The sequence below is a fragment of the Apteryx rowi genome, unplaced genomic scaffold (assembly GCF_003343035.1).
Source record: "Apteryx rowi isolate R43461 unplaced genomic scaffold, aptRow1 scaffold_241, whole genome shotgun sequence".
Lineage (NCBI taxonomy): Eukaryota > Metazoa > Chordata > Aves > Apterygiformes > Apterygidae > Apteryx > Apteryx rowi.
The window spans coordinates 167,043-193,913 of record NW_020448764.1 but is presented as its reverse complement, the minus strand read 5'-3'; the positions used below and the strand labels follow the sequence as shown (position 1 = coordinate 193,913).

Here is a 26,871-nt window from a genome sequence, read left to right as displayed (position 1 = left end):
TGGGTTTTTTTTTTTTATACTGACAAGTACAGGTTTCAGTGACCTCTTATATCAGCTACTGCTGCTGCCCTTTGTCGTTATATGCCACTTCCCATTGATTTCTAGTGCACCTCAAAGGATGTTTTATTTCTTTTCAGAGTAGTAGAGTATATGTATGGTACAGCTGATTGCAGATCAGTTTCTGCCTCATATATTCAATTATTCTATTTCAAATGCTAAAGGAGAAAAATGTTTTCCAAAATGAGTAAAAGCACTAATCCTTGATAGGGACCAAGTAGTTTTAAAGCTTAAAAGTTCAACTCCTTTAGCTACAGAAGCAGTAAAATGGTTTTCTGTCTTTCCCATTATATGTTTGGAAAATTGCACTGTAATTTTTAAACCAGTTTAATTGGACAAATGCATGATATTTAGGTTTAAATAAAAGAATAGTTAAACTAGGCTTAATCTGGATCAGATAATGTTAGTTATCAGTAAAATTAACTTCAGCTACAATAAGGTAGCAGAGACAAGAATAATTAAACTGGCAGAAATGTATGAATTAACAAAGTCTCGGGAATGACAAAGTATTTTGCATTAATGAGGCAGTAATTTAGCCTTAAGTTTTTGGGATGTAGCATCTAAACTGGACAAAAGACTTTAACAAATACAATCTTAATCCTCTTTAGAATCTGTAGGTTGGTGCAGTAGATTGAAAGAGTGCATTTCTTATTCAAAAATAGCAATAATTACCTGATGTTTTGTTTATTCAAGAATACTGCATGGAAATTAATCCTCAGAATTTGTGTTCATATGCCAAGTAATACTGTGGTTGGTTCCTGCCTTTGATTCACTGCAGATATTTGCTAGGTTGATACGCTTTTCCACAAAAATAATTTTCAATTGGAAGTACTAAAAGTCATCAGTCAAGTTAGACCACAGACGATGCCCAACAGAGGTTATCTGGTCATGCTGGTTCTGAAGAAATGTGCAGATGCTGTCAGTACAATGATTTGTTTTAGAGGTTAAAGGTCTGCCAGCTGAATCGTACTGCCTTAAAACCTAAACTCTTGGTGCATCTGGCTTTTCCAGTCCTTGTGTTGCATGTTCACCTTTGAGATTGTAGACAGGATTGCATTTTTCTGGGGATTCAATACACCTACTTTTTAGTCTTTAACTTGCAATATCTCAGTTCCAGTAACCCAGCAATCAGTGAGATGTTTCTTGCAGTTGTTTCAACAGCTTTTTCTTCACAAGACCCTCTTTTTTCTAAAGCTGTCATACCGTGCACTGTCTTTCAGGTGAGTCTGGTAAAGGTGAAGAATACTCTAGGCTGATTTCCAGTGTTTCTAAACATGTTCCTACCTTCCTGTGCGTGGGCTTTCATCTAGAAAGCAGTATCAATTTTTCATTTTTGTGCATTTTTGAAAGGAGGTTTTTTGGTGCTGATGCTGTTTGGCCTGTGGATTTTTTTTCAGGTGGGTATTTTGAGAGCCTTGTAAAAAAAAAATCTCAGTGGTGTTTTTGAAAGGCCAAATGCTTATCTAGGTGCCGCTGAATGCTTTTCTCCATCTGGTAGTACATCAACAGATGGTGGCCAGGGAAACATGGTGTTCATTGACTGATGTTTATGTAGCATGGGTATGATGTTTGGACATTTTATTTTCATTGTGGCAGGACAGCTGCATATCAGTATAACCATCTTTTCCATCCTGAAAAAAACAAAACAACAGACAAAAGGTTTGTGTGTGTGTTCAGCGGCTATTGACTTTTAGCAGCCTAACAGTCAGTATTCTGGTTGTACAATGTTGTGTAATACTTACACAAGTATTAAAATATAAATCAAATTAATATCACAACAAGCTCTGAACACTCCTGGCTTTTAAGATTCTGGGTACTAAGTGTTTGGGTTTGATTTTCCCCCTGCCCCCGAATTTCATTCTTGAAAGGTATAAACCTTAATAAACCTGCATTATTAATGCATTATGTAGCTAAGACTTGGGGATCAGGGACTGACCCGAGACATCGCAAGATCTCACAATAGAATAATGTCAAGGAATGAAAAAGAAGTAGGTATCATTTGCACTTGCATCTCTTCTCTCCTTCATTTCTCTTCTGTATTTCTCCACCTAATGCCTTGTTTAACTTTCTTTCAAATTGGTGTGGCTGTTTGCTTGTGTGGTTTTTTTTGGCTGGGTTTTTTTTTTGAGGAGATGGAAGCATAAATTATAAGATGACAACTGGAAGATTTTTATTATTATTACTACTTTAACTGTTCTGAGATCCGTGCAACTTTGTGACACTTTTTTGGGACTTTTTAAAGAATGTCAAGAGGCATCAATTAAAATAAATATGAAATCTTTTGAAATCACAAAGTATCCCAAGGTGTGCTTCATAGAACAATGATGGTGCTTTTTTTTCCTGAGAAGTATTCCAGTTCTGCCTTCATTCCTTTTATCAGTACTGCTATGCTAAGTAACAACAAATCCAAACTAATTGTAGGTGTGGTAGTACTTGGCTTGCCATTTTCTTCACTAGCAAAAGGATGTACTTAATCAGTAGAAAGGAATTTCATTGAAATCAGCAAAGCAGAACCCAGTTTATTTAAAAAAAAAAAAAAAAAGACAAAAGACAAAAAGTGATTAAGTGGTGTGGGTGGTGGTTTGTTCTTTTTTATTTTTTTAATGTGAATGTAGCCTCTTGAATGGAGACTGATCTTTTTAGGTTTGCTAAGAATCCTATTGCTTAGAGACTCAGCTATAGAAAATGCAGGTGTTAATTTCTGTGGAGAGAAAATTAGGAAGTATTTTGACTCTATTCTATGCAAGTTTAAAGACTAGTTTAGCATTAGGCAAAACTTAAGATATCAGATTTGTTTGAAGGAAAAATGGCTGACAATCTGGTGGTGTTCTAAATAAGAAAAGTGTTCGCACTCCATTCAGTTGGGGTATGCTTTCCATTGATGCTTGTTTACATGCATTTGGAAGATAGCACCCATGTTTTGTGCAAGGTCACCTTGACAACCTTCCAGAAGTTGGAGGAATTTCAGATCCAAGAAATAGATATGCTCTTGTTCTGAAGCCAAATAATTTCTGACAGGTACTATTGACTAGTACAGACTGTCCAGAAAGGATATTAGCTCCACAAACCTTAGCTCAAGTTTAGCAGTGAATACTATTGGTCTTGGGGTACCCATGGCATGCCACAGAAGGGTGGTTGCTGCCTTAGCATATAGTAACCACATCTTGATAACGACGAATTCTGCTTGGGCTGCTTTAATGTAATTGGAGCACTGGTAGTATTACAAGGCCAGGCTGAAATAGAAATGACTGGTGAAAAAATTCTGTGCATGTAGGACAAGAGGTTAAAGAAAATTCATGCCTGTGTCACTAAAAAGCCACAAGAACTGAGTTCCAATAAGACCTTAGAGAAGCCATGTGGAAGCTTAAACTTGAGACAAATTTATCAGGAGCCATGCATCACCGATTCCATTGCTCACAGATCACCTTTGTTTTAAATGATCTTGTCTGCAGATGAAAGGAAATTTGATAAATTCTTTTTCTGGCAGAATTAAACTCCTGTTGACCCTATCAGACCATGGGATTTCAAACCTACTGCTTAGACCACCAAACTTCCCCCCCGACCTTTCACTGAAAGTTTATTGTGTGGTTGCAGGTGACATTGTAGAATAGAGTTTAAGAATGGAGAACTGTCTGAGCTCTGTCTTTCTTTCTTCCTTTCCTTCTGCCCAAGGTGATTTTAAATGCCTTTCTGAGTACACAGTGTAAGGGACAAGGCAGCAATTATTCCTTGTCAAATTTATGGTTACTTGATTATTTACGTCAGCTGAAAGAGGCCAAAATCAAAGAGGCCAAGTGGAACTTTATTTTATCCCTCTCAAAGACCTAACTTGCCTCAGCAGCTGCTATTGTTGAAGTAGGGCATAGCCACCCTCCCCAAAGACCTTAGGCCAAAATTGCTAATGCTGCTCTCCTGTGTTCTGTGCCTATACAGACAGATGGATGGTTTTACAGAGGAAACTAACTTTAAAAATTTAGTACTCATGAATTATATCTCTTATTTTCCTCTTCAGTCCTCTGTAAGATAGCTGACTCCAAGCAAGTGTGTGAATTTTAAAGCTGAACATTTTGACTCTGTTGTCCCTCTGAATCCTCCTTCCAAGAAATGAATGTTTTTGTTTTCATCATTGATCTTTTTTCTCTGCTACTCTGTAGAAGTCTGCAGTTTATATTAAGCATTAGACAAACTGTCAAAAAGGTGTGCATTGAAGTTATCTGACTATTCTTGAGGATATTCTTGAGGAAGTTATTTTATATCTTATGTTTGGTGGACATTGTGGGAAAGTACTGCAGTTCAATTCTGTCAGCATGTACTGTAGCTCTGAACTGAAGTGTTTATGAGCATGAGGCGATATGGCCTACAAACTACTTAAGAAGATTTTAATATTTGAAAATTGTTGAACATGGTGCTACTAATTAATTTTTCTATGTAGCAGGGCTTGAGTAGGACCCTAGTACCAGCTCAAAACTTCATTCAACTTCAGCTTCATATGCTTCTTAAATTGTGGTGGTAGCCAAAGCAGTGCTCATTCCCTGAGGGAGCTGTGAGGTCCAAACGTACGGCTTTTATCAAGTGCCAGAGGAAAATGTACAACCCATTACAGGGAAGAGATTCCTTTAGCAGGTGTTAGGTTACAGTAATAACGGTGAAGGCTTCTTTGTTTTCGAAAATGTCTGTCACAATAAAAAGAGGCATTTGTCATTTACAGTGACTTTTTGGAGCTATAGAATATCATTCTTTTGATGGGCTTTAGCTCCTTGCAGGCAGGCTTTCACTTGTGTTTGTTTTAGCTTTAGTTATATAAACAGTAGGCTTTATTGGGATGCTTACTGCCTTTAAGGTCCATGGTCTCAAGGGGAGCTGCAGCTACTCAGCACCCCTGACAGATGATCCAAGGTTGTGGTAATAAATCTGTTCCCTTTACAAATCTATTCCCTCTTTGCGTACCGTCCCTTTATGTAGGGAGTAACAAGCAATGGAGGAGAAAAAAAAGTGTATGCATAATAGGTGTGAATGTTGTTTATTACTTAGTAGCTAATGGGGAGTGTCAGAGAGTGGTTTTAGTCTGTGCTGGCAATAAGCATCTATTGGAAATGCCAGCAACCTGAAGAACCTATTCAAGGCTGGTATGTCTGAACATCCTTTATTTGCTTTTCTTTTTAAAGAAAGAATGGCTTAGCACAAAAGGTCATAATTTCCATCTTGCTAGTAAGCATACAGTCCACTTTTTGTTCTGTTTTTGTTTTTTTGTAACTAACCAAAGACCACTATTATAGCTAAATATGTTAAAGTCACTGCCATTAGCAAAGCCCATGTTTTTTGCAGGTGAATGCAGAACAACCAAGGTATGGTAAGTGTTAGAAATAAATGCAGCTTGCACATTTGTCTCATTCTACCTGATTGAATTTTTATAGCTTGCTCTTAGTTAAAAATCCTAAAGAGACAGGGCTTTTCTTCAGCTGAATAGGCTTCCTTTTTTTTTTTTCTTCATTTCTTCCTTTTTGCTGTTTCTTCATTTTGCACATTTTATAATGAAAGTTACTTTTTATCATGTAGACCTTTTTTCATATATTAGTGAATGACTGGTTTAGCGCAGGCTTCTTAAGAGGAACTTCTAGCAGCAGCAATGACCTGTTCTGATGGAAATATGTATGGCTCTGAACAATTCAATTCTCAGTGTTCATCCACAGTGACTCTCAACTGCATGCCACAGATAGGGGAAATGCAAAAAGCAAGGACCTCTGTTTTTACAGCCATTTGGATCAGTTTATTTGCAAGATGTGTCTTCATCTTGGGTATTTACTGCCACACTTTACTGGCCCCTCTCACTCCTGTTCTTCTCTGGTGGCCTTCCTTTAGTCTGTCTTAGTACTTGTTTCTTCTTCATAGAGTAGAATATGTGGCAGGTTTTTCCCCCCTGGCTTAAGGAAAAGTCTGTTTCTGTTCTGTTCCTGTTCTGTTTGTTTTCTCTTCCTTCCCCCCCACCTCTGTCTCCCTGCAGTGGAGACTTTAAACATGCAGAAAGGCCAACAGGATTTGATCCGACATAGTGCGTGTATAGTGGACTGGTCCATTTCTTCTTGGCATGACTGCCAAGTATTTTTTTTTTTTATTCATACCTGTAGTTAAACAGTTTTTATCTGAACCTTCTTGCCAAGTCCTAATCTTCTCTCTTTAAGTCTTCAAGGTTCCAGCACTGTTTCTTACACAATATTAATGTTGTTTTTTAAAACAAGGTATGAATGAATGCAAGCTACTGGATATTTTTACTGTTTTCTTGTAAATTTCCTCAAATTTTAATGTATGCTGCCCAAAATAGGTTATTTTTCAGTGCCAGCCATTTTTTAATGAAGTTTTAAAAGTCAAAGCAAGCTTCAAGAAGCTGCATACTTGATTAATGCCAGTGTGGCTTGAGTTGCAAATACTGTAAGGTGACCTGATGTGCTTGTGTCCCAGAGAAGCTGACTCTAACCTTCATTCTATGTTTTTATCTGCAAATCCTAAGCTTCCTTCCTCCAACACAAACTCCAACGCTTGTGAAGAGTGGGTGGACTCCCTGACTTTAAATGAGACTTAAATGAGAATGAAAACATACAGTAATTTGATGGAAATGGAGCTTATGAGCAATGTTGAACAAAGAAAACTCTCCCTGAATAAATTTGGAAAACCTATTTATTTCTTGTAAAGTAACCAGTAATAAAATAGGGCTAGAGAAGCCTTAGGCACACTGTATTTAAATAAGCTTCTTGTTCGAACCAAATCTAGAGCTGCAGTTATGGATAATGCAGCTTATAATTTATTTCAAGAGTAAAGATATATTATCATAATTTCAATTGTAAATGCTCTTTATTTTTGTCAACAGGCCACTGATAAGATCTCTGTGTGAGCCTCTTAGTTGACAAAATGGCACAGCACGTGAAAAGGGAATAAACCTACTCTGGTGAGGAAATTCTGTTCAGCGTTTAATAATGTTAGTCAGATTGGATATTCTGACAGAAAAGCGTGCTTGCTGCAGTAGCATTGAGAAATGCAGTGACAAGTTGCGAGTTGATCTGCTGGGCTGGTATTACAGGGAGGGAATGGACTGGAACTGCCAGCTCTAAACAACCTCTCTTACACTGATGTCCTGTCCTCTGAGCAGCTCAGCAGAGACTGATGTGCTGGGCTTTTCTTACCTCAGGTTACCATTCACAGTATCATCTGAGAGCGTGGAAGCACCATTTGTAGCATGCATCAACAAGTTACACAAGGCTGGCTTTGAGGCCTGCAAAGATGGCAGGCACAGCATATTTTGGCATTTCCTCTTCAGTTTTGTTACATGTACAACAAGATGGTTCTGGCTTTCCGATTCCCTCTGTTCCTTCTCTCCTCTTTTGAATAAACAGACTTGCTCCAGCTTCTAAACCTTTTGTGGGTGTATCCTTGGAAACATTAATTATTGCCAGAGACTTGTTGAATTTAAGAATGTGTTGAGAATATTCATCTTTGTTCTCCTCTCTCATCCTGTAATATGCTTTAGTTTCCCAGGAATCTTGTACCGGGACTTGAAAAAGCCTGCAGTAGCTGTGGTGTACTTTTTTTCTGGGCTGACTTCAGAAGTGCTGCAGATGCCGCAGCCTTCATCTCTGGCACCCATCTGCTTTTCTGGGTTCTGCACTGAGTAACCTTCAGCCAGAAAATAAGTCCAGTAAGCTGGCTGTAGTTATTGGAATAAGCTATTGAAGAGAAAGCCTGGTTATAAACCAGGCATTAATGCAGACTTTCTGTGTGGATAAAGCCTAACCATGATCAGCTCAGAAGCATCTCCTGAGTGTAACTAAGGGTGGAGTTTGGCCAAGCACCTTTCCATCACTCCTTTATGTGCTGCTGAGAAAAATTAGACTGAAGGCTACACAGTAAGCCTAGAAGGTAACAGCAAACAAACAAAAAAGTAACAGCAAAATAGAAAGAATATTCTGCTAGTTTAACACTTAATTAAAAAAAAAAAGGCATGGATTCACTGCTAACAATCATATATAGCACCTGTAAAAGGCACTAGATGGGAGCTTGTCAGCGGTATGGCTTTGGAAGGTGCCAGTGCTTCTCTCTGAGGCTGTACGGGCATTTCTAGTAAATGCTGGGAAACATTTTCAGGATCTGAATTATTGAACAATTAAAAAAGGGATGGGGGGGGAGCAAAAGAACCCGTCTGAAGCAAAGATGATAGAATAGTTATTCAGCTGTTTCAATGGAGAGCAGCTCTTCCTGTGAGAGCTGCCAGACTGACCAGCATGACAGAAAAGGCTGCTCTTGACTGTGTTCTACTGAGTAGTGTATGATATTCTCTTGGAAACCATTAGATAATGTCTGTTAGAAGTCTTAGTGTAGGAATAATGCTTAAAATCCAGCAGCAATAAAATGTACAGTGTCTTGATACCTTCTGAAGAGTGAAGCCCTTTATTTACTGTTCTTGATTTTTAAGGTCTTTCTCTGAATGAGACTTATCTGTGTTTTCACTTTATAACTGCTGGGCAAGCTTATTTTCATTTAAGAACAGAATTATTTTTAACATGATCCGAGCATCTGGACTCTGCCTTTTTTTATTTAACCTGAAGTTTTGCATTACGTTTTTTGGTTCTGTCTCACTGATTAAAACACGATTAGCTTATTTCTGATTATATGCATATATAAAAAGATATGGATAGCAGAAGTGTCATTCCTGCATTGGAAATCTCTTTCATGTTTCTTCCATGGGTTTGAGCCAATGAAGATGAGAAAGATTGTGCCCATTTTTGTATCAGTTAAACATTAGAATAATTTCACCTCTCAACAGCTTTGAGCATTTGTGGTCCTTGATCAGAACTTATATCTTTAAGGCTTTTTACATTGAGCTGTTGGGAACACATACTCATTTAAGTATTTCTGCACCATAACTACTTCCGTTTTCAGAAAACAATTTTATATAATCCAAACATTTTTATCTTTTTATGTGTTCAGTGCAGATGGAGGTAAGGAAATGAGAAATGATATAAAGCAGACAAGCTAATTGGAAAAATCCAATTACTTAAAAGTTCAAAAATCAAAAACCCAATGAGACCCAAACCATCTAATTTTCCTCCTTCTTTTGATGCACAAAATAATTTGTGAAGGTCTCTTTGATAGTCATACTTGCTTTATTTGCCCGTTAGCTATGGGGAAAAAAAAGTAAAACAACCTTGATTTTATGTAGCATGCCTTATCTGATAGCAGTAGGTACTGTTCTTGCTGCCAAACAACTGATTTCAGGATGCATTCACTTGATCATCAGCGGTTGTTATGGATCAGCCCTATAATAAGTATTTAGGATTATTTATTTTAATAAACCCATCTGTTTTATATATCTTCTAATTGTTTACTAGCATGAATTATTAGGAATATATTTTCTTACCTTTCTATTCTGCCTTTGAGACTCTGACATTGGGGAGCTGATAAGTCAAAAATCAAAAGGTGACAAATGAACCAGAAAATGTCTTGTGGTTTGAAAGTAGAAGTGTATTTGTTGTTAGCATGTTTGGACAATAAGATCACCTTCTTCATTTTTGTGAGGTGGCTTATAAAATGTTTGAATTAGCACTTGTCCTCTTCCTGTAGGAGTTTTTGTAACCAAAGCTACAAAACTTGTAACTTTGCAAGTTACCTAGAAACTATGAGTTTCCTAGAAGWCATAATGCACGTTTCCTAGAAATCATAAAATGTTTATTTGTCAGTTAGTCTTTTCAAATTCTGAGAGAATATTTGAAGTGCTGGTGATGTTATGCATCATGCCTCTAGAGCCAAATGCTGCTGCCTTGTGCACTGTATTTATGGTGCCAAATCTAACTTCAGCAGCAGTTTGGAGAGAAGGCATGAGGTGCTTCTGTTGTTACAGAAGAGGTTTTTGCAGAAAGAGTGAAATAAAATTACCAAGAAGATGCAGAGTTCTCTGCCTAATCACGGATCTGTTGTGCTGATTTCTGTTTCTGATTCATGACAATGCAGGACTTTTATGTCCTAATTGCTGGATGGCAACTTGATTAATGAAATTTAGTTTACCTGTTCTCCTTATCAATGAAACAACTATTGATTTCAGTAGTGATCAGATGAGTTGCTTCCTCTTTGTATGGCTTAATCTTGAAGGAAAGAAGATTATTCTGGGATAAGTATGATTGAGAGCATTCATATAGTTTCTRTATATGTATAAAGGACAGAATGTAGATGTAAAGGTAAACTGAGACATAGATTTATGCTAGGGAGCAAACCAAGTGGAATAAATTCAAGTTAGTTGGTTGAAAATGTTTGAGTATTTCAACTGTCTCTTCTTAGTTTTGTAATTGTATTTCTTTGCAATCCTTGATAGCTATGCAAATTTATTATTTTATCCAAATTCTTTCCAGGACAAAATAGAGATGATGGGTGTCCGCTGCCTGAGCAGCTTATTCCAGGCAAAAGATGTGCCAGATACACTTAATAGGATAAAGCTCAAAGATGAGCAATACAGCAGGTGTAAGCATACCAGGCTCAATTATGTCTCTCCTAAAGCAGAACTGCCATAGGTGTAGGGAAGAAGCATATAGTGGAGCAGCTGAATGGAGGAAAGTATTTGCTATAACTTTTAAAAGACACGATAAGTCTTCTCCCTCACTTGTCCTGTGCATGGGAAGAAGGTGGTTTCTTAACCTTTCCTTCTCTCAAGTGCTTGTTATTAGCAGATCAGGACTTTCAGCAGTGCCTACCAGTACTGTATTGCTTGCATGGAGGAGTGGTGGGAGCTGAGCTCTTTGCTCTCTTGGTCCTCTTCTCCAGTCTGTGTGGTGCGTTCTCCCTTTCTGACACATTTTGCACAACTTTCCTGAAGTACCTCACTTCAGAAAAGCCACAGCTGCATTTTACAGGGTCGCTGTAAAAGGAAGGGAAACTTCTTTGATTTGTTTCTGTTCTCACTTAAAGTGTTGCTAAGCAGTAATTAGGTGTACCTGACAGCCTCAGTTCTGTCATTATAAGCTAGATGTAGGAGAAAGGAATATCATTTATTCTGTTTAAATTACATAACTACAAAGTTGACTTAGGGGATCGTTACACAGGTACTAAAAATAATCAGTGCTCTTTTTGAGCACCAACATTTAAACCATACTCACATGAGGAGTTTTTAGGATTTAATCCTATGGTTTGAAAATGAATTTAGATGAAAGCAAGGTTGTCTATGGTATCAGTCATGAGCTTTTAAAGTAAACCTTCCATCAGACTTTATTTTTCTTCATCCACTCGCAACRAAAAGTATAGTTCATTTTGGTTGGTGAGGCTTTATGTGTTGTCCATTTGGTGCAGTGCCCACAGCACTGAAATGATTTAATGATATTTTTAAGTATTAATGGGACATCCCTGTAATCAAATGACATTGGTCTGCCTTAAGAAACTTAAAAAAAACAACAAAAAAGAACTTGCTTTTGTAAATTATAATGGTATTTCTTGCTAGATTGAGAGTGGCATTCTGCGGTTTCATAAAACTGTTTAGTTGATGTTCATTTACTATATTCCAAAGATTAGTTTCTTATGGCTGTTCCACTATGGTCTGTTAAATTTGATATAAGCACACTTCCTGTACATATATTGTGAGGATTTTAACTACAAAGATGAAAAGTTATTTAGAATAATACAAATCATATATTTTAGATTCTTCTTAAATACAGAAGATCATCTTGCTAATGGCTATGCTAGAATTTCAAAACACATTTCTTTTTATACAGCAAATGTCTGGCCAGTATTCAACTATAGAATTAAAGGTTCATGGCTGAATTATAGTTCAAGGTAAAGCAAATTTTCACTGCTGAGATTAGTGTTAGTATTGGATTGAAAAATGACTGTGGCTTAAAAAAGAACTAGATCCAGGAGATGCTTCTGCTTCCTGAGAGATAAAGCCACTTAGTTAACTGAGTACATAAGACAAAATATAGGCAGACTGAATCAATAGTTTGTGCCAGGTGGCCTATGCTTGGAATGTGGTAAAATGATAAATTGTGCAGGACAGAAAAAATGGCACTGTGCCCTTGTCCAGTGCTTGAGTATAATGCCTTTGCTTAAAAGTAGAGTAGGAAAAGATTGCAATATGCATTCTGAATGAGATTTTAATCCACAGATACTGAGTTAGTGCTGTAGAATTTAAGGTGTTACATCCACGATTAATGATGAATGCTAAAATTAAAATACTATTTTCATGGTATTTCTACAGGTTAGATTGAGAACTTGCTAAAAATTTAAACTTTTAAATTACTAATCAGCCTTTCATTGGTCAGTTTTAAAATCTTGAAAGATGGGTATCCCCTACCACGTAATAAATTAGAGATGAGCCCTATATATGTCCTTGTAGCAAATAATTTACAAGATGCTTTTTTAATTGTGCTTGTATTGTATGTGGCTTTTCTCAAACTATGAGCTGTCAGGGAGTTAAAAACAGTTCTTCTCACAGTCATGAAAATTATATGTAAAACTCTAACATTCCAGCCTTGAAAATTGGAGTCCCGTGTTTTTAACTTGGGAAAGTTGACATGTATTCTGGGGCTGGGTTAATACAAGCTCTAAAATCTTTGCCTTGGGAGTACCACTTTGGAAGTGTATCATGTTACATTGCCACTAGACTGTCCACCCTGTTTTCAGTTTAAACCTTTTAATAAAGATGTTAATAAGTACATCCAAGAGAACTTGGCTTGCTTCGTTTCTGTTCAAAGTGAGCAGAGTTAAAGATTCTATGAAAGGCAGAATAATGTAAAGTGCCATATGGCTTGCTGATAATAACAACTAGGGTAGACCAACCTTGATGATAAAATTCCTGCCTGGCATAAAAGCCAGTTTTCCTTCATACTCTGTTGCCTTTTTCTTTTTGTCAAATAGGGTCAAAATTAAAAACTTCATGTTCTGGTCAATCTCGTAGGTGCAATTTAAATCTTACTTATTCTCTTGTTCAGTAAATTTCTTCCCTGCATATGTCCCTTTAACATGCATTTCCTTTAGGTATATGCCATGTATGGAAAACTTCTGTGGTTGTTTTCCTGTTTTTGTTTTTTCTTCTGAGTTCATTTGAAATATTCTATCATTAGGGACAGGTACTTCTGGGAAGTTTAGAGAAATTTAAAACACACAGCTGATGTGTATTTAGTTCCAAAAATTAGAATGTTGTGGTTAATTCATAAAGCTGAAAGCCAGTGTTGTGCAAACACTTGCACTCACAAATAAGGGGAAAACCTATTACCAAACCACCAAATTTTTTTTACTAATCTTTCTGGCAATGCAGCATTGTATGTCCCCAGGACTATGTTATCCCGTCTGTAATTCCAGCAAACTTTATTCTTAAGATCTAATATCCTGTCTCATACCTCATTTTCTGAGGAAGGCCACAGTCTGTGTTTACTTTTTTTTTTTTTTTTTTTTAATATATATCAGTTTAATGTCAGTGAATATGGCAGATATTGTAGAGAGCTGGCCACTCTACATGACTTGTTGTTTCATGTAAAATACCTTCCCAAGGAAAACTGATACTCTTTTCCCTTTAAGGAAAGAAAGAAAGAAGCCAGCCAGTGGAATACCTTGGCTCTAAGCGCTGGGGATTTAAAAGGAACTTTGCAAACCCTTTCCTGTAACTTATAATCAGTGTTGCAATTGCTACACTAATAGTTACCAAAAATTAAGAGGTTATTCAGGCTATTATATTTACTTGACTTTTTATTGTCTTATCCTGCCATTTGTTTCTCTTTGTGGTAAGAGCTGGTTTGTCCATCTGTCTTCGTGTATTCTTAGTACTTCAGAGCAATATGTCACTTGAGTGTTTTGGCTTCTGGCAGAGGTTATCAGGGAGAGCTGTGCTGTTCTGGCAGAGCTCTCTTAAGTGCAACTTTAGTGTTGTATTCAATTGATAGTGAGCCTCAGTGCAGGAAAGACCTTGCTGGAGCTATGTATTAACTTTGTATTGTAATTGCTGATCTGCTGCAGAAGTGAGAGCACAGCTCTCCTTCCTGTTCTGATCAGATTGACACCATGTATTTTGCAAGGCAGCAGAAAATACCACAGTGCTTTTGAACAAGTAAATTTTTCATGTTCCTACTTCAAGCCACATGTCTTGAATGAGACCAGGATGTACTGATTTGTTGTAACCACCTATTGACCTCGAGGTGCTTTGTGTCCAAGTCTCACAAGGAACCCTTCTTTTTAACTTTTTGTTCTTGTTACTCATTTTTGTGAGTCACTTTTCAGTGGTGCCGAGTGACAGGACGCGAGGCAACGGGCACAAACTGAAACACAGACAATTCCATCTGAACATGAGGAAAAACTTCTTCACTGTGAGGGTGACAGAGCACTGGAACAGGTTGCCCAGAGAGGTTGTGGAGTCTCCTTCTCTGGAGATATTCAAAACCCGCCTGGACGCGATCCTGTGCAATGTGCTCTAGGTGACCCTGCTTGAGCAGGGGGGTTGGACTAGATGATCTCCAGAGGTCCCTTCCAACCTCAACCATTCTGTGATTCTGTGATCTTTGCATTTAGTAGGTTTTCATTAGTAATGTCACCAATGGATATAAAGTACTGTTAGCTGGTTATGTTACCTTTATCCTGTTTTATACTATTATTTAARCTGCAGGGGAAAATATACCAAACTGGTCTGATATCAAAATGGATCAGAAAGTTCCATCATATGCAATCCCCTGCAGTAGTGTATTAAATGCAATAGAAATTGCTCTTCAGTGCATTAATTTTCTTTTGTGGGTCTTGGTATCTAAGAAAGTATTTTGGAAGTAAGTTCTGTTACAGTACTGTTGCTGTTGAGCTTTGTTTTATCCGTAAAAGATTATGTATTTTCATGAGAGCTTATACTGTCAGGAGCTTTGGATCCAACATTGTCATGTCCACAGAACTGCTTTCCTTGTAGAGGCTATATTAAACATTTGTCAACATGGAGCTTATTTCAATTGTATTTTTCTTCCACAAATGCAGAATTTCTCCAAATACTAAAGTGTTTTTTTCATGTGAAAAAGCCAATGGAACAGTTGTTGTTCAGTACAATTTTCAAAACCATTTTACTGGAAGCGTTACTCCAACGAGATATATATTTGAATATCTTTATAAAATGCTACAAAATGGAGCCATCCACCTCAGAGGGCATTTACCTTTACATCTGATAGTATTGAAGGATTTGGAATGTAAGATTTTTTTTTTGATGATAACAAAGAAAATTGGGAAACAAATATTACTGTTATCTAAATATGAAGCATGAGAGTAAACATAAAATTAATGCGAATATTTGAATACAGTCCTGAAGTCATGCAGCCTCATTATAATCCAGTCTAACATCCATTTTCATTCTGTGTGTAGTGGCAACTCTGAAATGGATTTAAATGCTGTTGTCTTCCTGTTTCACAACTCTCTTTTTGCTGCCAGAGCAGCAGAAAGAAGCCTTAGTGTGGATGAGAGCTTTGTGTCTGTCCTATAGGTAGAGAAAAGAGAGATTCTCAAATAGAGATTCTAGTTAAATGTTTGCAGGACACTTACTCTCCCACCCTAAYAGGATTTTTGCTTTTGTATATGGTTAATTTAGAAAAGCAGAAAATGACCTTAGATAATTCACTGTAGTAGTCTGGTGTGTATTTTAAATCTCAGTAGGGTCCATTACAGATCATTTTATCGAAATGGCTTTATGACTTTAATTTTTAATGCATGCTTTTCTTACTGACTGTGGTGGGACAACATGAAGACTGGGAGGCCCGAAAGGTTTTTGTGAGGTGTGATATGAGATTGTATGTTGCACTTTGCTTCCGTGCATTTTTGTTGGTGGTCTTTTGGCTTCCTGTGACTAGAGGATTATTCATTCATAGAGAAGGAGCAGCTCTTCAACTGGCCCGCGGTGCCAGGGCTTGGTGGGTGTACTTGCATGCCAGGGCTCTGTGCTGAGATTATTACATTGCTCTGCAAAATTTATAAAATCGTTGTGGGAAAAAAAACATGCCCAAAGGATCATCCTTTGGGGAATAGGGCAGGGCACTGTGCTCATTTTAATTAAAAAGTATTTCCTAATGATGCTTTTTTTTTTTAACCTCTAATTACTGTGTTAGGAGGGGACAGACTGTGACAGCCTTTTGCCAATAAAATAGGTAAAACTGCAGCACCGTGGCATGCATCCCCAGGTGTCCTGCCAATGTGGATGAATTTTGAGCAGTTCAGACACCATTTGTGTTTGTTCCTACTGTTTGCGACAAATAGTAGTCGGCTGTTGCTGGTCAGCGTTTTTGTTCTGTGATGCAGAGACTTGTATATTTACATTTCACTTGAAGATGCTCTAGCAAGAGCAGCAGCTGCTTAGTTGCTCCTGTCATTAACATATGAACCTGGTAAACTACTTTATGCTGAAGTAGCAGTCCTAGAAGATTTGTAGTCACTTGGAAGACACAGCTTAGGTTTTTAGAGTAGAGATGTGATGGATTTCTGTGGATTGGAAAGAGATTTTAAGATGCTTTCTTTTAGATAGGATTTTTAAATCTTCTGAGAAACATAAATCTTATGGGAAGTACAGAACAGAGAAGAGAAAAATACATTGGAAACTGCAGCTGCATGGAGCAGTAGTTGTTGTTAGTAACTAGCTTAAGTTTTTGGGGAAGTATCAGTGAATGAACTTTTAGCAAATGCTGTGAGTGAGAGATGAAGCCTATGAGAGAAGTTATATGTGGGGCAAGTAAAATTATCTGTAATTGTTGCAGGATTAACTACTGTTGTACTAATAATTGGGCTGCTTGCTTCCCTAAGCACTGGAATAAATTCAGAGAGTTTGTGACTACCTGTCAGTTATGCAGTAAAATTATTCCAGTTCTGCCTTCTTTTTCGGAAAACTTTTCGTAGTTTATCTTGCAAGCACATTTGCAGTTTGTGTAATATGCCTGCACAAAACATACACACATGCTGCAAAGTATAACTTGGGAAAGTATAATTCTACTGCTGCCAATATGTTTTTTTTTTCTTCCAAAATTTATTCTTAAAATCACAAACCATACTGGCTGCATGGGTGTAATTCATTAGTCGGGAATAATTTTAAAGACAATTTTGTCATTAGTGACCTTATTGGTTCTTCAAATAGCTGCTTAGTGAATTGCAAAGAAAGTAAAAGCAGCACATGGTTCCCCAAATGGTCATATGAGTAACAGTTGTGACAGATTTTACAAGCAGTAGGTTGCTTTGTTTGTTTTTAACTATACGTTCTCTGGCTTGCTGGCAACTGTTATTGAAAGCTTTGCCAGTGGAGTAATGTRTGATTGTACGGGAAGCATTAATAATAGCTAAAATAGGCCTTCACATGTGCATACTGTTTCAAGTGGGAATGATTTAAAATTGAGTGATTTCCTAGTAGCCAACGTTAAGGTGTCAGGTTTCCTGCTGAAATGAGAGCAAAGGCCTCATATGAAAACAATCTGCATATGTTGAGTCTAGAGTAATGAGCCAGAGCGTGCGTGCATGTAGGCTCTGTGGAGCCCTGGTTACTTTTACAGCTTAAAAATCTGTTTAGTGATGAAATATCCCAGTTTCCTTTGGAGGGGAAGGAAATAGGACGAGCAACTGGAGACGTGTGTCAGGATTTTTGGTCCAGGCTTTCTGCCGTCTTAGAGGAGGTGGTGGTGGTTTCTCAGCGAGGGAGGCCTCCAGGAAGTGGGAGTGTGCTTGGCTTCAGAGCAGCACGAGGGGTGGTGGAAGGGAGGATGCTGATTAAAATAATAAACAAATGCTGGGAATAGATTACCGCACGGCTGTCAGAGCAGCAAGGACCAAAGGATGAGATCCCCAGCGAAGATTTCGGAGGTGGCAGTGTGATCCTTTGCTGGAGATTTTTGCCCGAACAAAGGAAGTGACTTTTAAAATTTCTTTTAATGGTCCTTAGTTCTCCTGTTCTGCAGCATCCCCTAGGCTAAGCTGGCCGAGGGAAAAGGCTTGGAAGTGGCTTGGTTATTACCATAGCAACACCAGCCTGCTGGTGGCCAGGAGGGAGAAAGGGAGAGAGAGAAGAGGTGGCCTCCTGTCCGGTGATACTGCCTTGTTTTCTAGGCTGGAGTGTGCCTCATCCAGTCTGGGCTTCTCTGAAAAACTGGCATTTGGAGCTTTCTATATACAGAAATTTCTCTGGGGATTTTTTTTTCTCTTTTTCCTTGAATGGAGCAGGCATGGAATGAGTGGCTCCTCCTCCCCGCCCCCTGCAACTTCCACTCACCAGGAGAATATAGCTTCTCTTACGCAGGGTAATTGAGACCAAACGTTGAGCTCGGGGCCCGCAAGAAAACAGTTGGAGCCTGCAGGCCATTGCTGAGGTGCACTGGAGGGAGTCCTGGTTGTGCACAGGGACGAGAAGATCCTTCCAGCGCCATGGGACCAGGTTAACGCTGCAAAGAGCATCTACCAGCATCGCCTCGCCCTGAAGTGCCCAGCCCATGGAAGCGAGTGGGGACGGGGAGGCCGCTAAAATGGTGCTGCATGAACTACTGCTGGGGGAATATGGCACTAGAGGGATGTGTGCGCAGGGATTTTCAGAGGGTTTCGAGAAAGTATATCTGGAAGAAAGATAAATCTTCTGAAGGCTATAGACCTGGCTTGGAGGACATACCAGGAAAATGTAGGCTTCGGGGGACATTTAATCATGATTGGTCTGAACTTCAGCTTACGGGAGTTGCTGACAAAATTTGAAAAGGTACGATAAGAGTAGTTTCAAGTACTTATTTTTTTCTTTTGAAAAATATACAATAAAAGGGGCAGGCCATGATAAGATCAGGATTTTTTTCTGTGTTGTTGTGAAGGTCCTTGTGTGACCCTTGTTGGACTGCCTCTCAGGTATGGAAGACTAATGCTTCTTTCCTTCCCCATTTCAAGTCCTACAGGATTAGTTCTAGAGCACTTACTCTTATCGTGGTTGTCCTGTCTTTTCTCAAAGGAAGTGATAGAAGGTTTTGGGCTTTGCTAAGCCATAGGTATAAGGGGACTTTCCGGAGTGCTTGTGATCTTACTTCACACAAAGAAAGTGCTCCATGATTTGCTGTTAAATTTAGTTGAAAGTTCTCTTAGTCAAATTGGAAGATCTCCTGATGGCTTTTATAAGTAGAATTATTTCCCATGAGTGTGCCACTTCTCCACTTCTTTCCTCTATTCTTGTTTTATCCAGTCTAGTTATTCTTTCTCTTACCAGGAAATTTGGCAACAGTAATGCTGAGAGGCAGGAGGCTTGACTTTGGAGTGATTGCTTTGATTAGAGTGATTGAGACATGAAACTTCTCAGAAGTGTTGCTTTCATCTAATTGTCAGCACTTCTGAGGAGACCTGAATCATATATTTGTAACCCTCTTTAGCTTGGCTTCACATATTATATTTTCTTTTTTCTTTTGTGGTACACTTCTCTAAAAAACCTTCTTGTGTCATTCAAAACCAGAGTCAGTAAACAATATATGATGTTTTACTTACAAATTAAGATTAAAAATATTACTTGTGGTCACAAAGATCACAAGTAGAAGAACAGATTGTACAGTATGATTCTGTGATTTTTCTATGATTTTTTTTAATACAAATCAGAACTGGTCACCTGAACAATAGAAAGGATATTACTAAATGAACTTAAATATCTCATAAAATAAAAGGAAGCTAGATCTTTTTTCTTTTGGGGTTTGTATAATTGCTTTGGTTAATTTCAAAATCATAATAAATCTAGGTGCTGAGAAGACTTTTTTTTTTTTTTAAACTCTTCTAGTTTTACTTTCAGACAGTAGCAAACTTTTGGAGGTAATGAGACTGATACTGTTCAGCCAATCCACCAATATCTTCCAAAAGTAGCTGGTAGCAGCAGGTGAAAACATCTGTGACATGAATGCCTCACTGTGTAAAACACTCTCCATTCTCCTCCCCAGTCTGTCAGCTGGGCATCAGTGTTCTGTTGTAATTGCTGCTGTTAGTCTTTGAAGATTAGGTCACATACTGGAGGAGAGTGTGCTTCCCCCCCCCCCCCTTCTTGAAGCCTCAGCCTTTGAGATGAGATGTTGAGATGTTTCACAATATTGTTAAGAAAGAAGTTTTGCTACCGGTGTGTTTAATTTCTTCGTACCATACAAAGCCCTGGCGTTTGCAAATTCCATGCTCTCCCCTGTGATTTTGAATATGCCAGTGTCTTATTTCGTGTCAAAGGAATTGATTGTAGCAATTCTCAACAAAAGCATAACTTACAAATCTCACAGCTGCCATATTTTTTAGCCTAAAGCTTACTGTCATTTTGTCTATTGTGTTGAAGTTTGTAACATGATTTAGGAGAACGCTTTGGTGCTAGAGAAGAATGTTAACATTTTTGTTGTTGAACTTTGATCAGAAACTGCTTATTGAGCAAGTTTTCTTTTTCTCTCTCTCTCTTTTTTTTTTTTTTTAGTAAGTTCCCCTCTCCCCTGCCTTGTCTCTCCCTCACATGATTTCCCACAACCCATCCTGTTCCTTCTTACTGAGGAGTTTGCTGCCAGTAGAAACAGCATTATGACAGTGATTCTGGCTTGCAAGCTACTTTTAACTTTTTGCAGCCATTAATATATGTTGTAAGGAGAGAATTACAAGTGCTGTTACTGTGGTCGTAATGCAGAAGCCAGATGGCATTTGCAGAAGCTTGTACGACACTCCCTTCCCATGCAAAAAGTAGAGTCATATTACACTCAAGTGGGCTGGGCTGCTTTGGCTTTGTTCAGTCCCAATATATGACTGCTGGAGTTAGTATTAATGGATTTATGATGCCCTTCAGATGTTCGGTTACTGCCGTGTGACTGAGCCACAGAAGTTGTCAGATATAGGCTGGCATTCTCAGCCTTAAATGCATCATTGTTCTTGTGATTAAAAGAGTCCTTACCCACACCATATGTCACCTGTTAAGGTATTATCCATTAAGTTTCAGTGCAAGCTGAGACAGCTTTTTAGAAACTCAAAGCTGCAGTGCAAGACTTTTGGTAATACAAGAGTGTGAAAATCAGATATGAAAAATATCCAAAGGCTTTTTCCCCAAAAAAACTGTTTTACTGTTTTTCTTCCTGAACTAAGAACTTAAGTAGTAAATGAGTTTCTGTCACACCTAAACCCAATTGCTCTTGCAAATTGCTTTGATCCTTCTTATACTGTAGTCGCAACAGCTATACTGAGAGGCAGTGTGGTCCACATATGACATTTTTAGAGAGGTTTATTGTCTTTCCTTATATGCAGTTCTGCCAGTGGTGGATTTATGATAATGGCAGTTCTACCCAAGGATTTTGCATTTATACTGCTCTTCTGAGTGTGAATTCTTTATAAGCTGATTGCCTAACAGCAGACAGCCACTGCAGACCTATGTGATACAGCAGATGGGGTGAGCCTTTCTAAAGCTATGACTGTCAAGTTATGAGTGTCTTCTGAAACCGGAGGAGAGACTCCCTGGGTGAGATGAGTACCTGGATTCTCCAGAGACTGGAGAATTACTTTTAACTGTCTCTTTTTACAACAGCTTCCCTCTCTGCCTCCCACCCCTTGCATTTGTGAAGGAGAGAGCAATAAAAGTCCCATTTCCCTGTTGCAATGGCCATCTTCACATGCCTATCTCATGCCCTAATTCTTGCTCCCTCCTTGAGGGCCATCAAAAAGTGAAAGCTCCAGGTGGAGCATAGGCTAAAGGGAACATCTGACACAGCAGTGTACTCAAAGGCAGTTGGCAGCAGCAGGTAAAATGTATCTGATTCAAAATAGAATAAACAATCTGCTATAAAAAGCTTCCATTGCCTTACTACCTGCTATGAGACTTCAAAGAAAGATGTTCTGGCTGATGTCTGTGGTATACAGCTAAGTCCTTTTGTTGCTACTGACATTTTATGTTCTAGCTGTTTCAGTGGAAGAGTGTCTGCAGGACACTTTCATGGGCAGTAAAGAAGGCACAAGCCATACCTCCGTAACTTAAGTCTTTGCTAACTTGGATGTTGTCAGTGAAGGAAATGGGCAGTTGTTCTTGAGAGACTTGCATTTCCTTTTACCTGTACCAAGTCTTCTGTCCTATTCCAGTCATGGGGCGTGATTTGTTTTGGGTGTAAAAAATACAAAACTGTCCTGGTGATATAGCCTGGAGTACCTTTTGGGGGAGATATGCGGTTCTTCAAGCTATTTTTCATTTATGGGTAGTCGACCTCAGTCTATTAACTCCTACTGAAATCTTCACTTTGGTCAAAAGCCACAACAGTTTGCCTGTTCTGTAGTTTGTAGCTGGGATTCAAATTACCTAGCAGTCTGCATACTAACACAAGTCTGTGGCTAATCCTGTACCACAGTGTCAGCCTGCCACCTGCATGCCCATTTCTTAGAAGCTGTGTGTAGTTTATATGCTATAATTTGCCATCCCTGCTCTGTGGTCAGTTCTTTATAGAAATTCAATGGAGGTCTATTTGCGTATAAACATAAAACAATTTAAATTTAGAGTTTAATACRGAATGTTGCTGTATATAGTGGTTAAAAAAAAAAATCCCGTTGAGTAAACCTTTACTCTTATGTAATTGGATTAAAAAAAAGAAAAAAAAGTTATGATTTAGTATAAAATGCTATAGAACTTTTTCATAAGAGGATGTTGTGTTTTGCTTAATATATATACAGTGGAAGCTTGATTAAGGGATCTTAATAGAATCTGTAACATGGTGGGAACATCTTTTTATTCACTTTGTGTAATAAAATAACTTCTCTGCATTATTTCTTTGTATCAGAAACCTCAAGTATTCTTTATAGTGGAAATGGAGTAGTGCAAATTTTTGCGTGTTTTAAAATGCATCTTGTTTGTTCCACATTAATTTTGGGATGGGAATATGGAGTTTTCTTCAACCAATCATGTTTTTATCTTCAACAGAAAGGCTTAGGGCCTTTAAAGAGGAAAGTATTTTGCCCGTGATAATGGCAACATATCAACAAATAAAATCTAAAAAACCATGAGTAGAACAGAATATTGTAACAGCGCAGNAAAAAAAAAAAAAAAAAGCATTAGAATACTTTTTTCATGGGAATACTTTTAGGAATTCTTTTTGTCTTGAGTTTATCTTAATAAAAAATGAATATGTTCCAAAGGACAATTGTCTATTGCTGTAAAAGTTTACAATATCCTTGCGCTGTTGGCGGCGGGGAGGGAAAAAGAAAAAGGTTGATAGCTGGTTGACCTTGGGCATGAAGTCACTAAGTTAGGTTTTGTTCAAACCTTTGTCATACATTTTTCTTTTTCCTTGGGCAACTCAATTTAGTCCGACTTTGGGCTGTTGTAGTAGCAACACCAGCTGGAAAGGGCGAGGTCTGCTGGTCATTTTCAGAATTGCCATCTGTAGTGTTATTGTGTCTCACATACCATATTTATATATTCTTTAAAGCCACAGGCTCTTGAGTTGCATAGGCAGCATATATGCAGCAGTTTGATTTTTAAATCTTAAATGGAGTCTAAGAAAAGTGGCAATCTTCTAATACCCTGGCTAGGGTAAAGTAGATAAAAATGCCAGCCTAGTTAGTTCTTCTCCTTTCTATCTTTTGAAACTTTGAAACTTGCACCTTGTTTTAAATATAAGATGAACTTTTTCCTCAGTGAGATCTTTTAGTTTAGGACGCTAATCCTGCAAACACTTGTGCATGTAAACGTATTTGCTGACCTCATACCAATAATCAGTCAGTCCCATTTAATAAATACGTGCACATAAACATTTGCAGAGTTAGCAAAATATAACCTTAAGGCCTCTCTATAGCAATATTTCCCCCCCCTCCCCCCCAAACTTGATGAAGCTATGTAATGACAGTTTAGGAACTATGAGCTCTCTTTTTCCTCTTCTCTTGCATCCTCCACTGTGTTGCCCTTGCGACTCTGGATATAGGATCTTCTGTGTGATTGTAGAGAGGTGTTTATAATTATTTTTAAAGCACTGAAAAATTTTGATTGTCTTACCCTTAGCAGAGTTAATGCTGGTTGGGGCCAGAGCAAGGGTAATCAACTTATTTCATCCTATTTGCCACATAGAAGATGATGCAGGATATGAAGAATCATGATCAAGAAAAAGGCAGGAGAAAGAGAAATAATAACTCAGGATGAACATGAATTGCCATGTGTACAGGATGGATAGAGCTCTTCTCCCTGCTTTGAAATAAGAAATTTTAAGGGAAGGAAAGCATGACATGGTTACAAAATTCAGGAGAATCAAGGGAAAGGTTACGATAACACAGTGAGCAAGAGGAAATACTGAGGGAACTGGGARCAGTCCTGGGACAAGATGGGAGCCCTTCATCCTTGCTGGGCTTCTAGCACAAGAAAATATCTTTATAAAAATCTTCATGATCTTTTTTATCATCATTGGAGGGTAACTGGTTTCTCCTTTGTCTGTCTGTTGCTGTTAGCCATCTTTTACATCACACCCGCCTGCTGCACTTCTTCCATACACGTGCTAAATTGAGATGCCTTGTTTGGATTTTTCTCCCCCTTCTTTTGAGGGCTCTGATGCGACGGCACTGATTGACTTTAATAGCAGTTCTGTTTTGTTTATCCAACAACTGAAAGTGCTTTTTCTTCCTGGACAATGGAAATCAGAAAAGAGGAAGAGAAGTTAATTAGCAAAGTTGATTCTTTGAACTAAGCTGTCATAATATGGCCATCACAGATGAGTCTCAGGAATGCAAACAGCAGATTTACCATGCCTTATTCAATGTAGCATGACAACTGTCAAATGCAAGGATCAAACTCATTTTGAGTGAAACTTTGTTTTGAATTTTTAAGCATGCATACTTACAAGTGTCCCTCTCAAAAGTAATCAAGGGTAAAATATTTTTTGAAGGTTCTCAATAGCCTTAGAATGAGCATTGTTGTTGTAGAATGGAAGGCTAGTTTGCAAACTCTTCTTTTGTAACTCTGAAGAGGCCTGGCAATGGATTTGACACGGGCAGATTTCAGTAGTACAGATTAGTGCRTACTTAAAATTGAACTCTGCTTTATACTGTTGTATCTCCTGCTGTTTGGACTCAAGCTGGTTTTCAGGGAGTCTGCTTGCATATTGGAGTCGGAAGGTCAGGATCTACAAAAATTTTCATGTTTCATTAAAGCATGTGCTTTAATTGATGACTCTGCTGTCTTACTGGGGTTTGTTGATTATTAGAAACATCCATTTTAAATGCTATTGGATTGTACTTATTTTCAGAATGGTGGGGTTTATTAAGGTGTTTTAAAGACAGCCAAAGTGTCGTCTTACCCATTTAAAGTAGTGAAACTGCGGGCAAGGAACAGAGTTGTCCAAAGTTATATAGTAGCTCAGCTGGAGAGCCAGAGCTTCGCTGATTCCCTGCTTCCCCATCCCTTCGGCTGTAATTTACTTTGTTTTTTCTTCCCTAACTAAAGAAAGTTCTGATGCTATCATGGCTACTATTTCCAACTATCAATTGTAGACGTAAATAGCAGCTGTTCTTAGATGCAGGCCCACATCTTGAGGATAGGAGGTGAAAGAACCCCCTCATTTGTCTGCTCCTGCCCCTGGGGATGGCCAAAACGCACTGAGAGGCTGCCTGCAAGAATACAGCCTTTAAGGGATTCCAGGGTTATTGAATTTCTTCCTTGCGAAAGAAGCTTTTTTACATCTGCATCAGGTTTCTGTCACAATCTTTGCTGATTAATCCCATTGAGACAGCCAGTACATCTCCTGGCTCTTCACACATTTACATTTCTTTGTTAGAGTATACATTGATATACAGATGCTAGAAAGCATTGGCAATGATACAGGAGATTTTGTTTGAGAGTCTTATGTTTTAAAAATAATAATACTGTTCTTGGTTATTTGAAGACAGCTCCAGTAATGTGTTTCTTGCGGCAGAAATTAGATCAGAAAATAAAATGTTTAATTTCAAAGGGGAAGAGAAATGAGTAACTTAAAATGAAACTGCAAGTACTTCTTTTTCTTTTCAGTTTTGCTGCAAAATGCAGACTTTTTTTATGTCTACCTCTCCACATATTGCAGGAGATGGTATATGATAACTGAATTGTAAAAATAGGTTTTGTGGTAGCTATGGTCATTTAGTTGCTGTTTAGGGACATAGGCTTTAGTTAAAAACATTCATTGCATATGTCAAAAAACACTATACCTTGAGAATTGCACTGGATAGTTGTGTAAAGTTTCTGCAACGTTTTATTTCAAAGAGGAAAGAAACAACATTGCCAAGGCTCAGTCTGTGCAACTTCTGAGCAGGGAAAAGTTTCTAGTGCATTTGCAAATACAGTATTGTGCAGGAAATGTGGGAAACCAGTAGGGAATTATTTACCATAAGTAATTTAAAAAAAAAAAAAGAGAGAGCAAGAATTTAGTGTTCATAGTTGTAAGTGCTGTTTCACAGCAAAGGGTAATTTTCAAACTCCTTTTCTCATGCTTAAGAAGGGTGAATCTTTTGTAATGATGTTAATGGGGGTACAGGTTTTTGTATCTTTTTTGCAAGTTTTTTTCCATCTCTTTTCAGATTCACACAAGAAAGATTATGTGCTCTGGCCTAGTGGTTTAAGAATTGTAATAGGAATAACATCTCTCGCTTAAAGCAGAGAACTAAGATGTCTGGGCTTTTCTTTTTGATATTTTAGGACATCCAAGCTGAGATCGATGCCCACAATGACATCTTCAAAAGCATTGATGGAAACAGGCAGAAGATGGTGAAAGCCTTGGGAAACTCTGAGGAAGCTGCTCTGCTCCAGCATCGACTTGATGACATGAACCAGCGCTGGAATGACCTGAAGGTGAAGTCAGCTAACATCAGGTGAGTAATGAAAACATCAAGACATGAATG

The 26,871-nt window shown here is 38.2% G+C and overlaps 1 protein-coding gene across 6 annotated transcripts in view; it reads left to right on the top strand.

Annotated features, from left to right (window-relative positions):
• The window catches only part of UTRN (utrophin), a 366,002-nt gene that overhangs the window by 194,323 nt on the left and 144,808 nt on the right, over positions 1-26,871 (top strand). For all 6 annotated transcript variants that reach the window (XM_026066463.1, XM_026066461.1, XM_026066459.1 and 3 more), the window contains one exon: positions 26,669-26,841. In XM_026066463.1, coding sequence (XP_025922248.1) covers positions 26,669-26,841 — 173 coding nt within the window. The remainder of the gene's footprint in view (positions 1-26,668; positions 26,842-26,871) is intronic.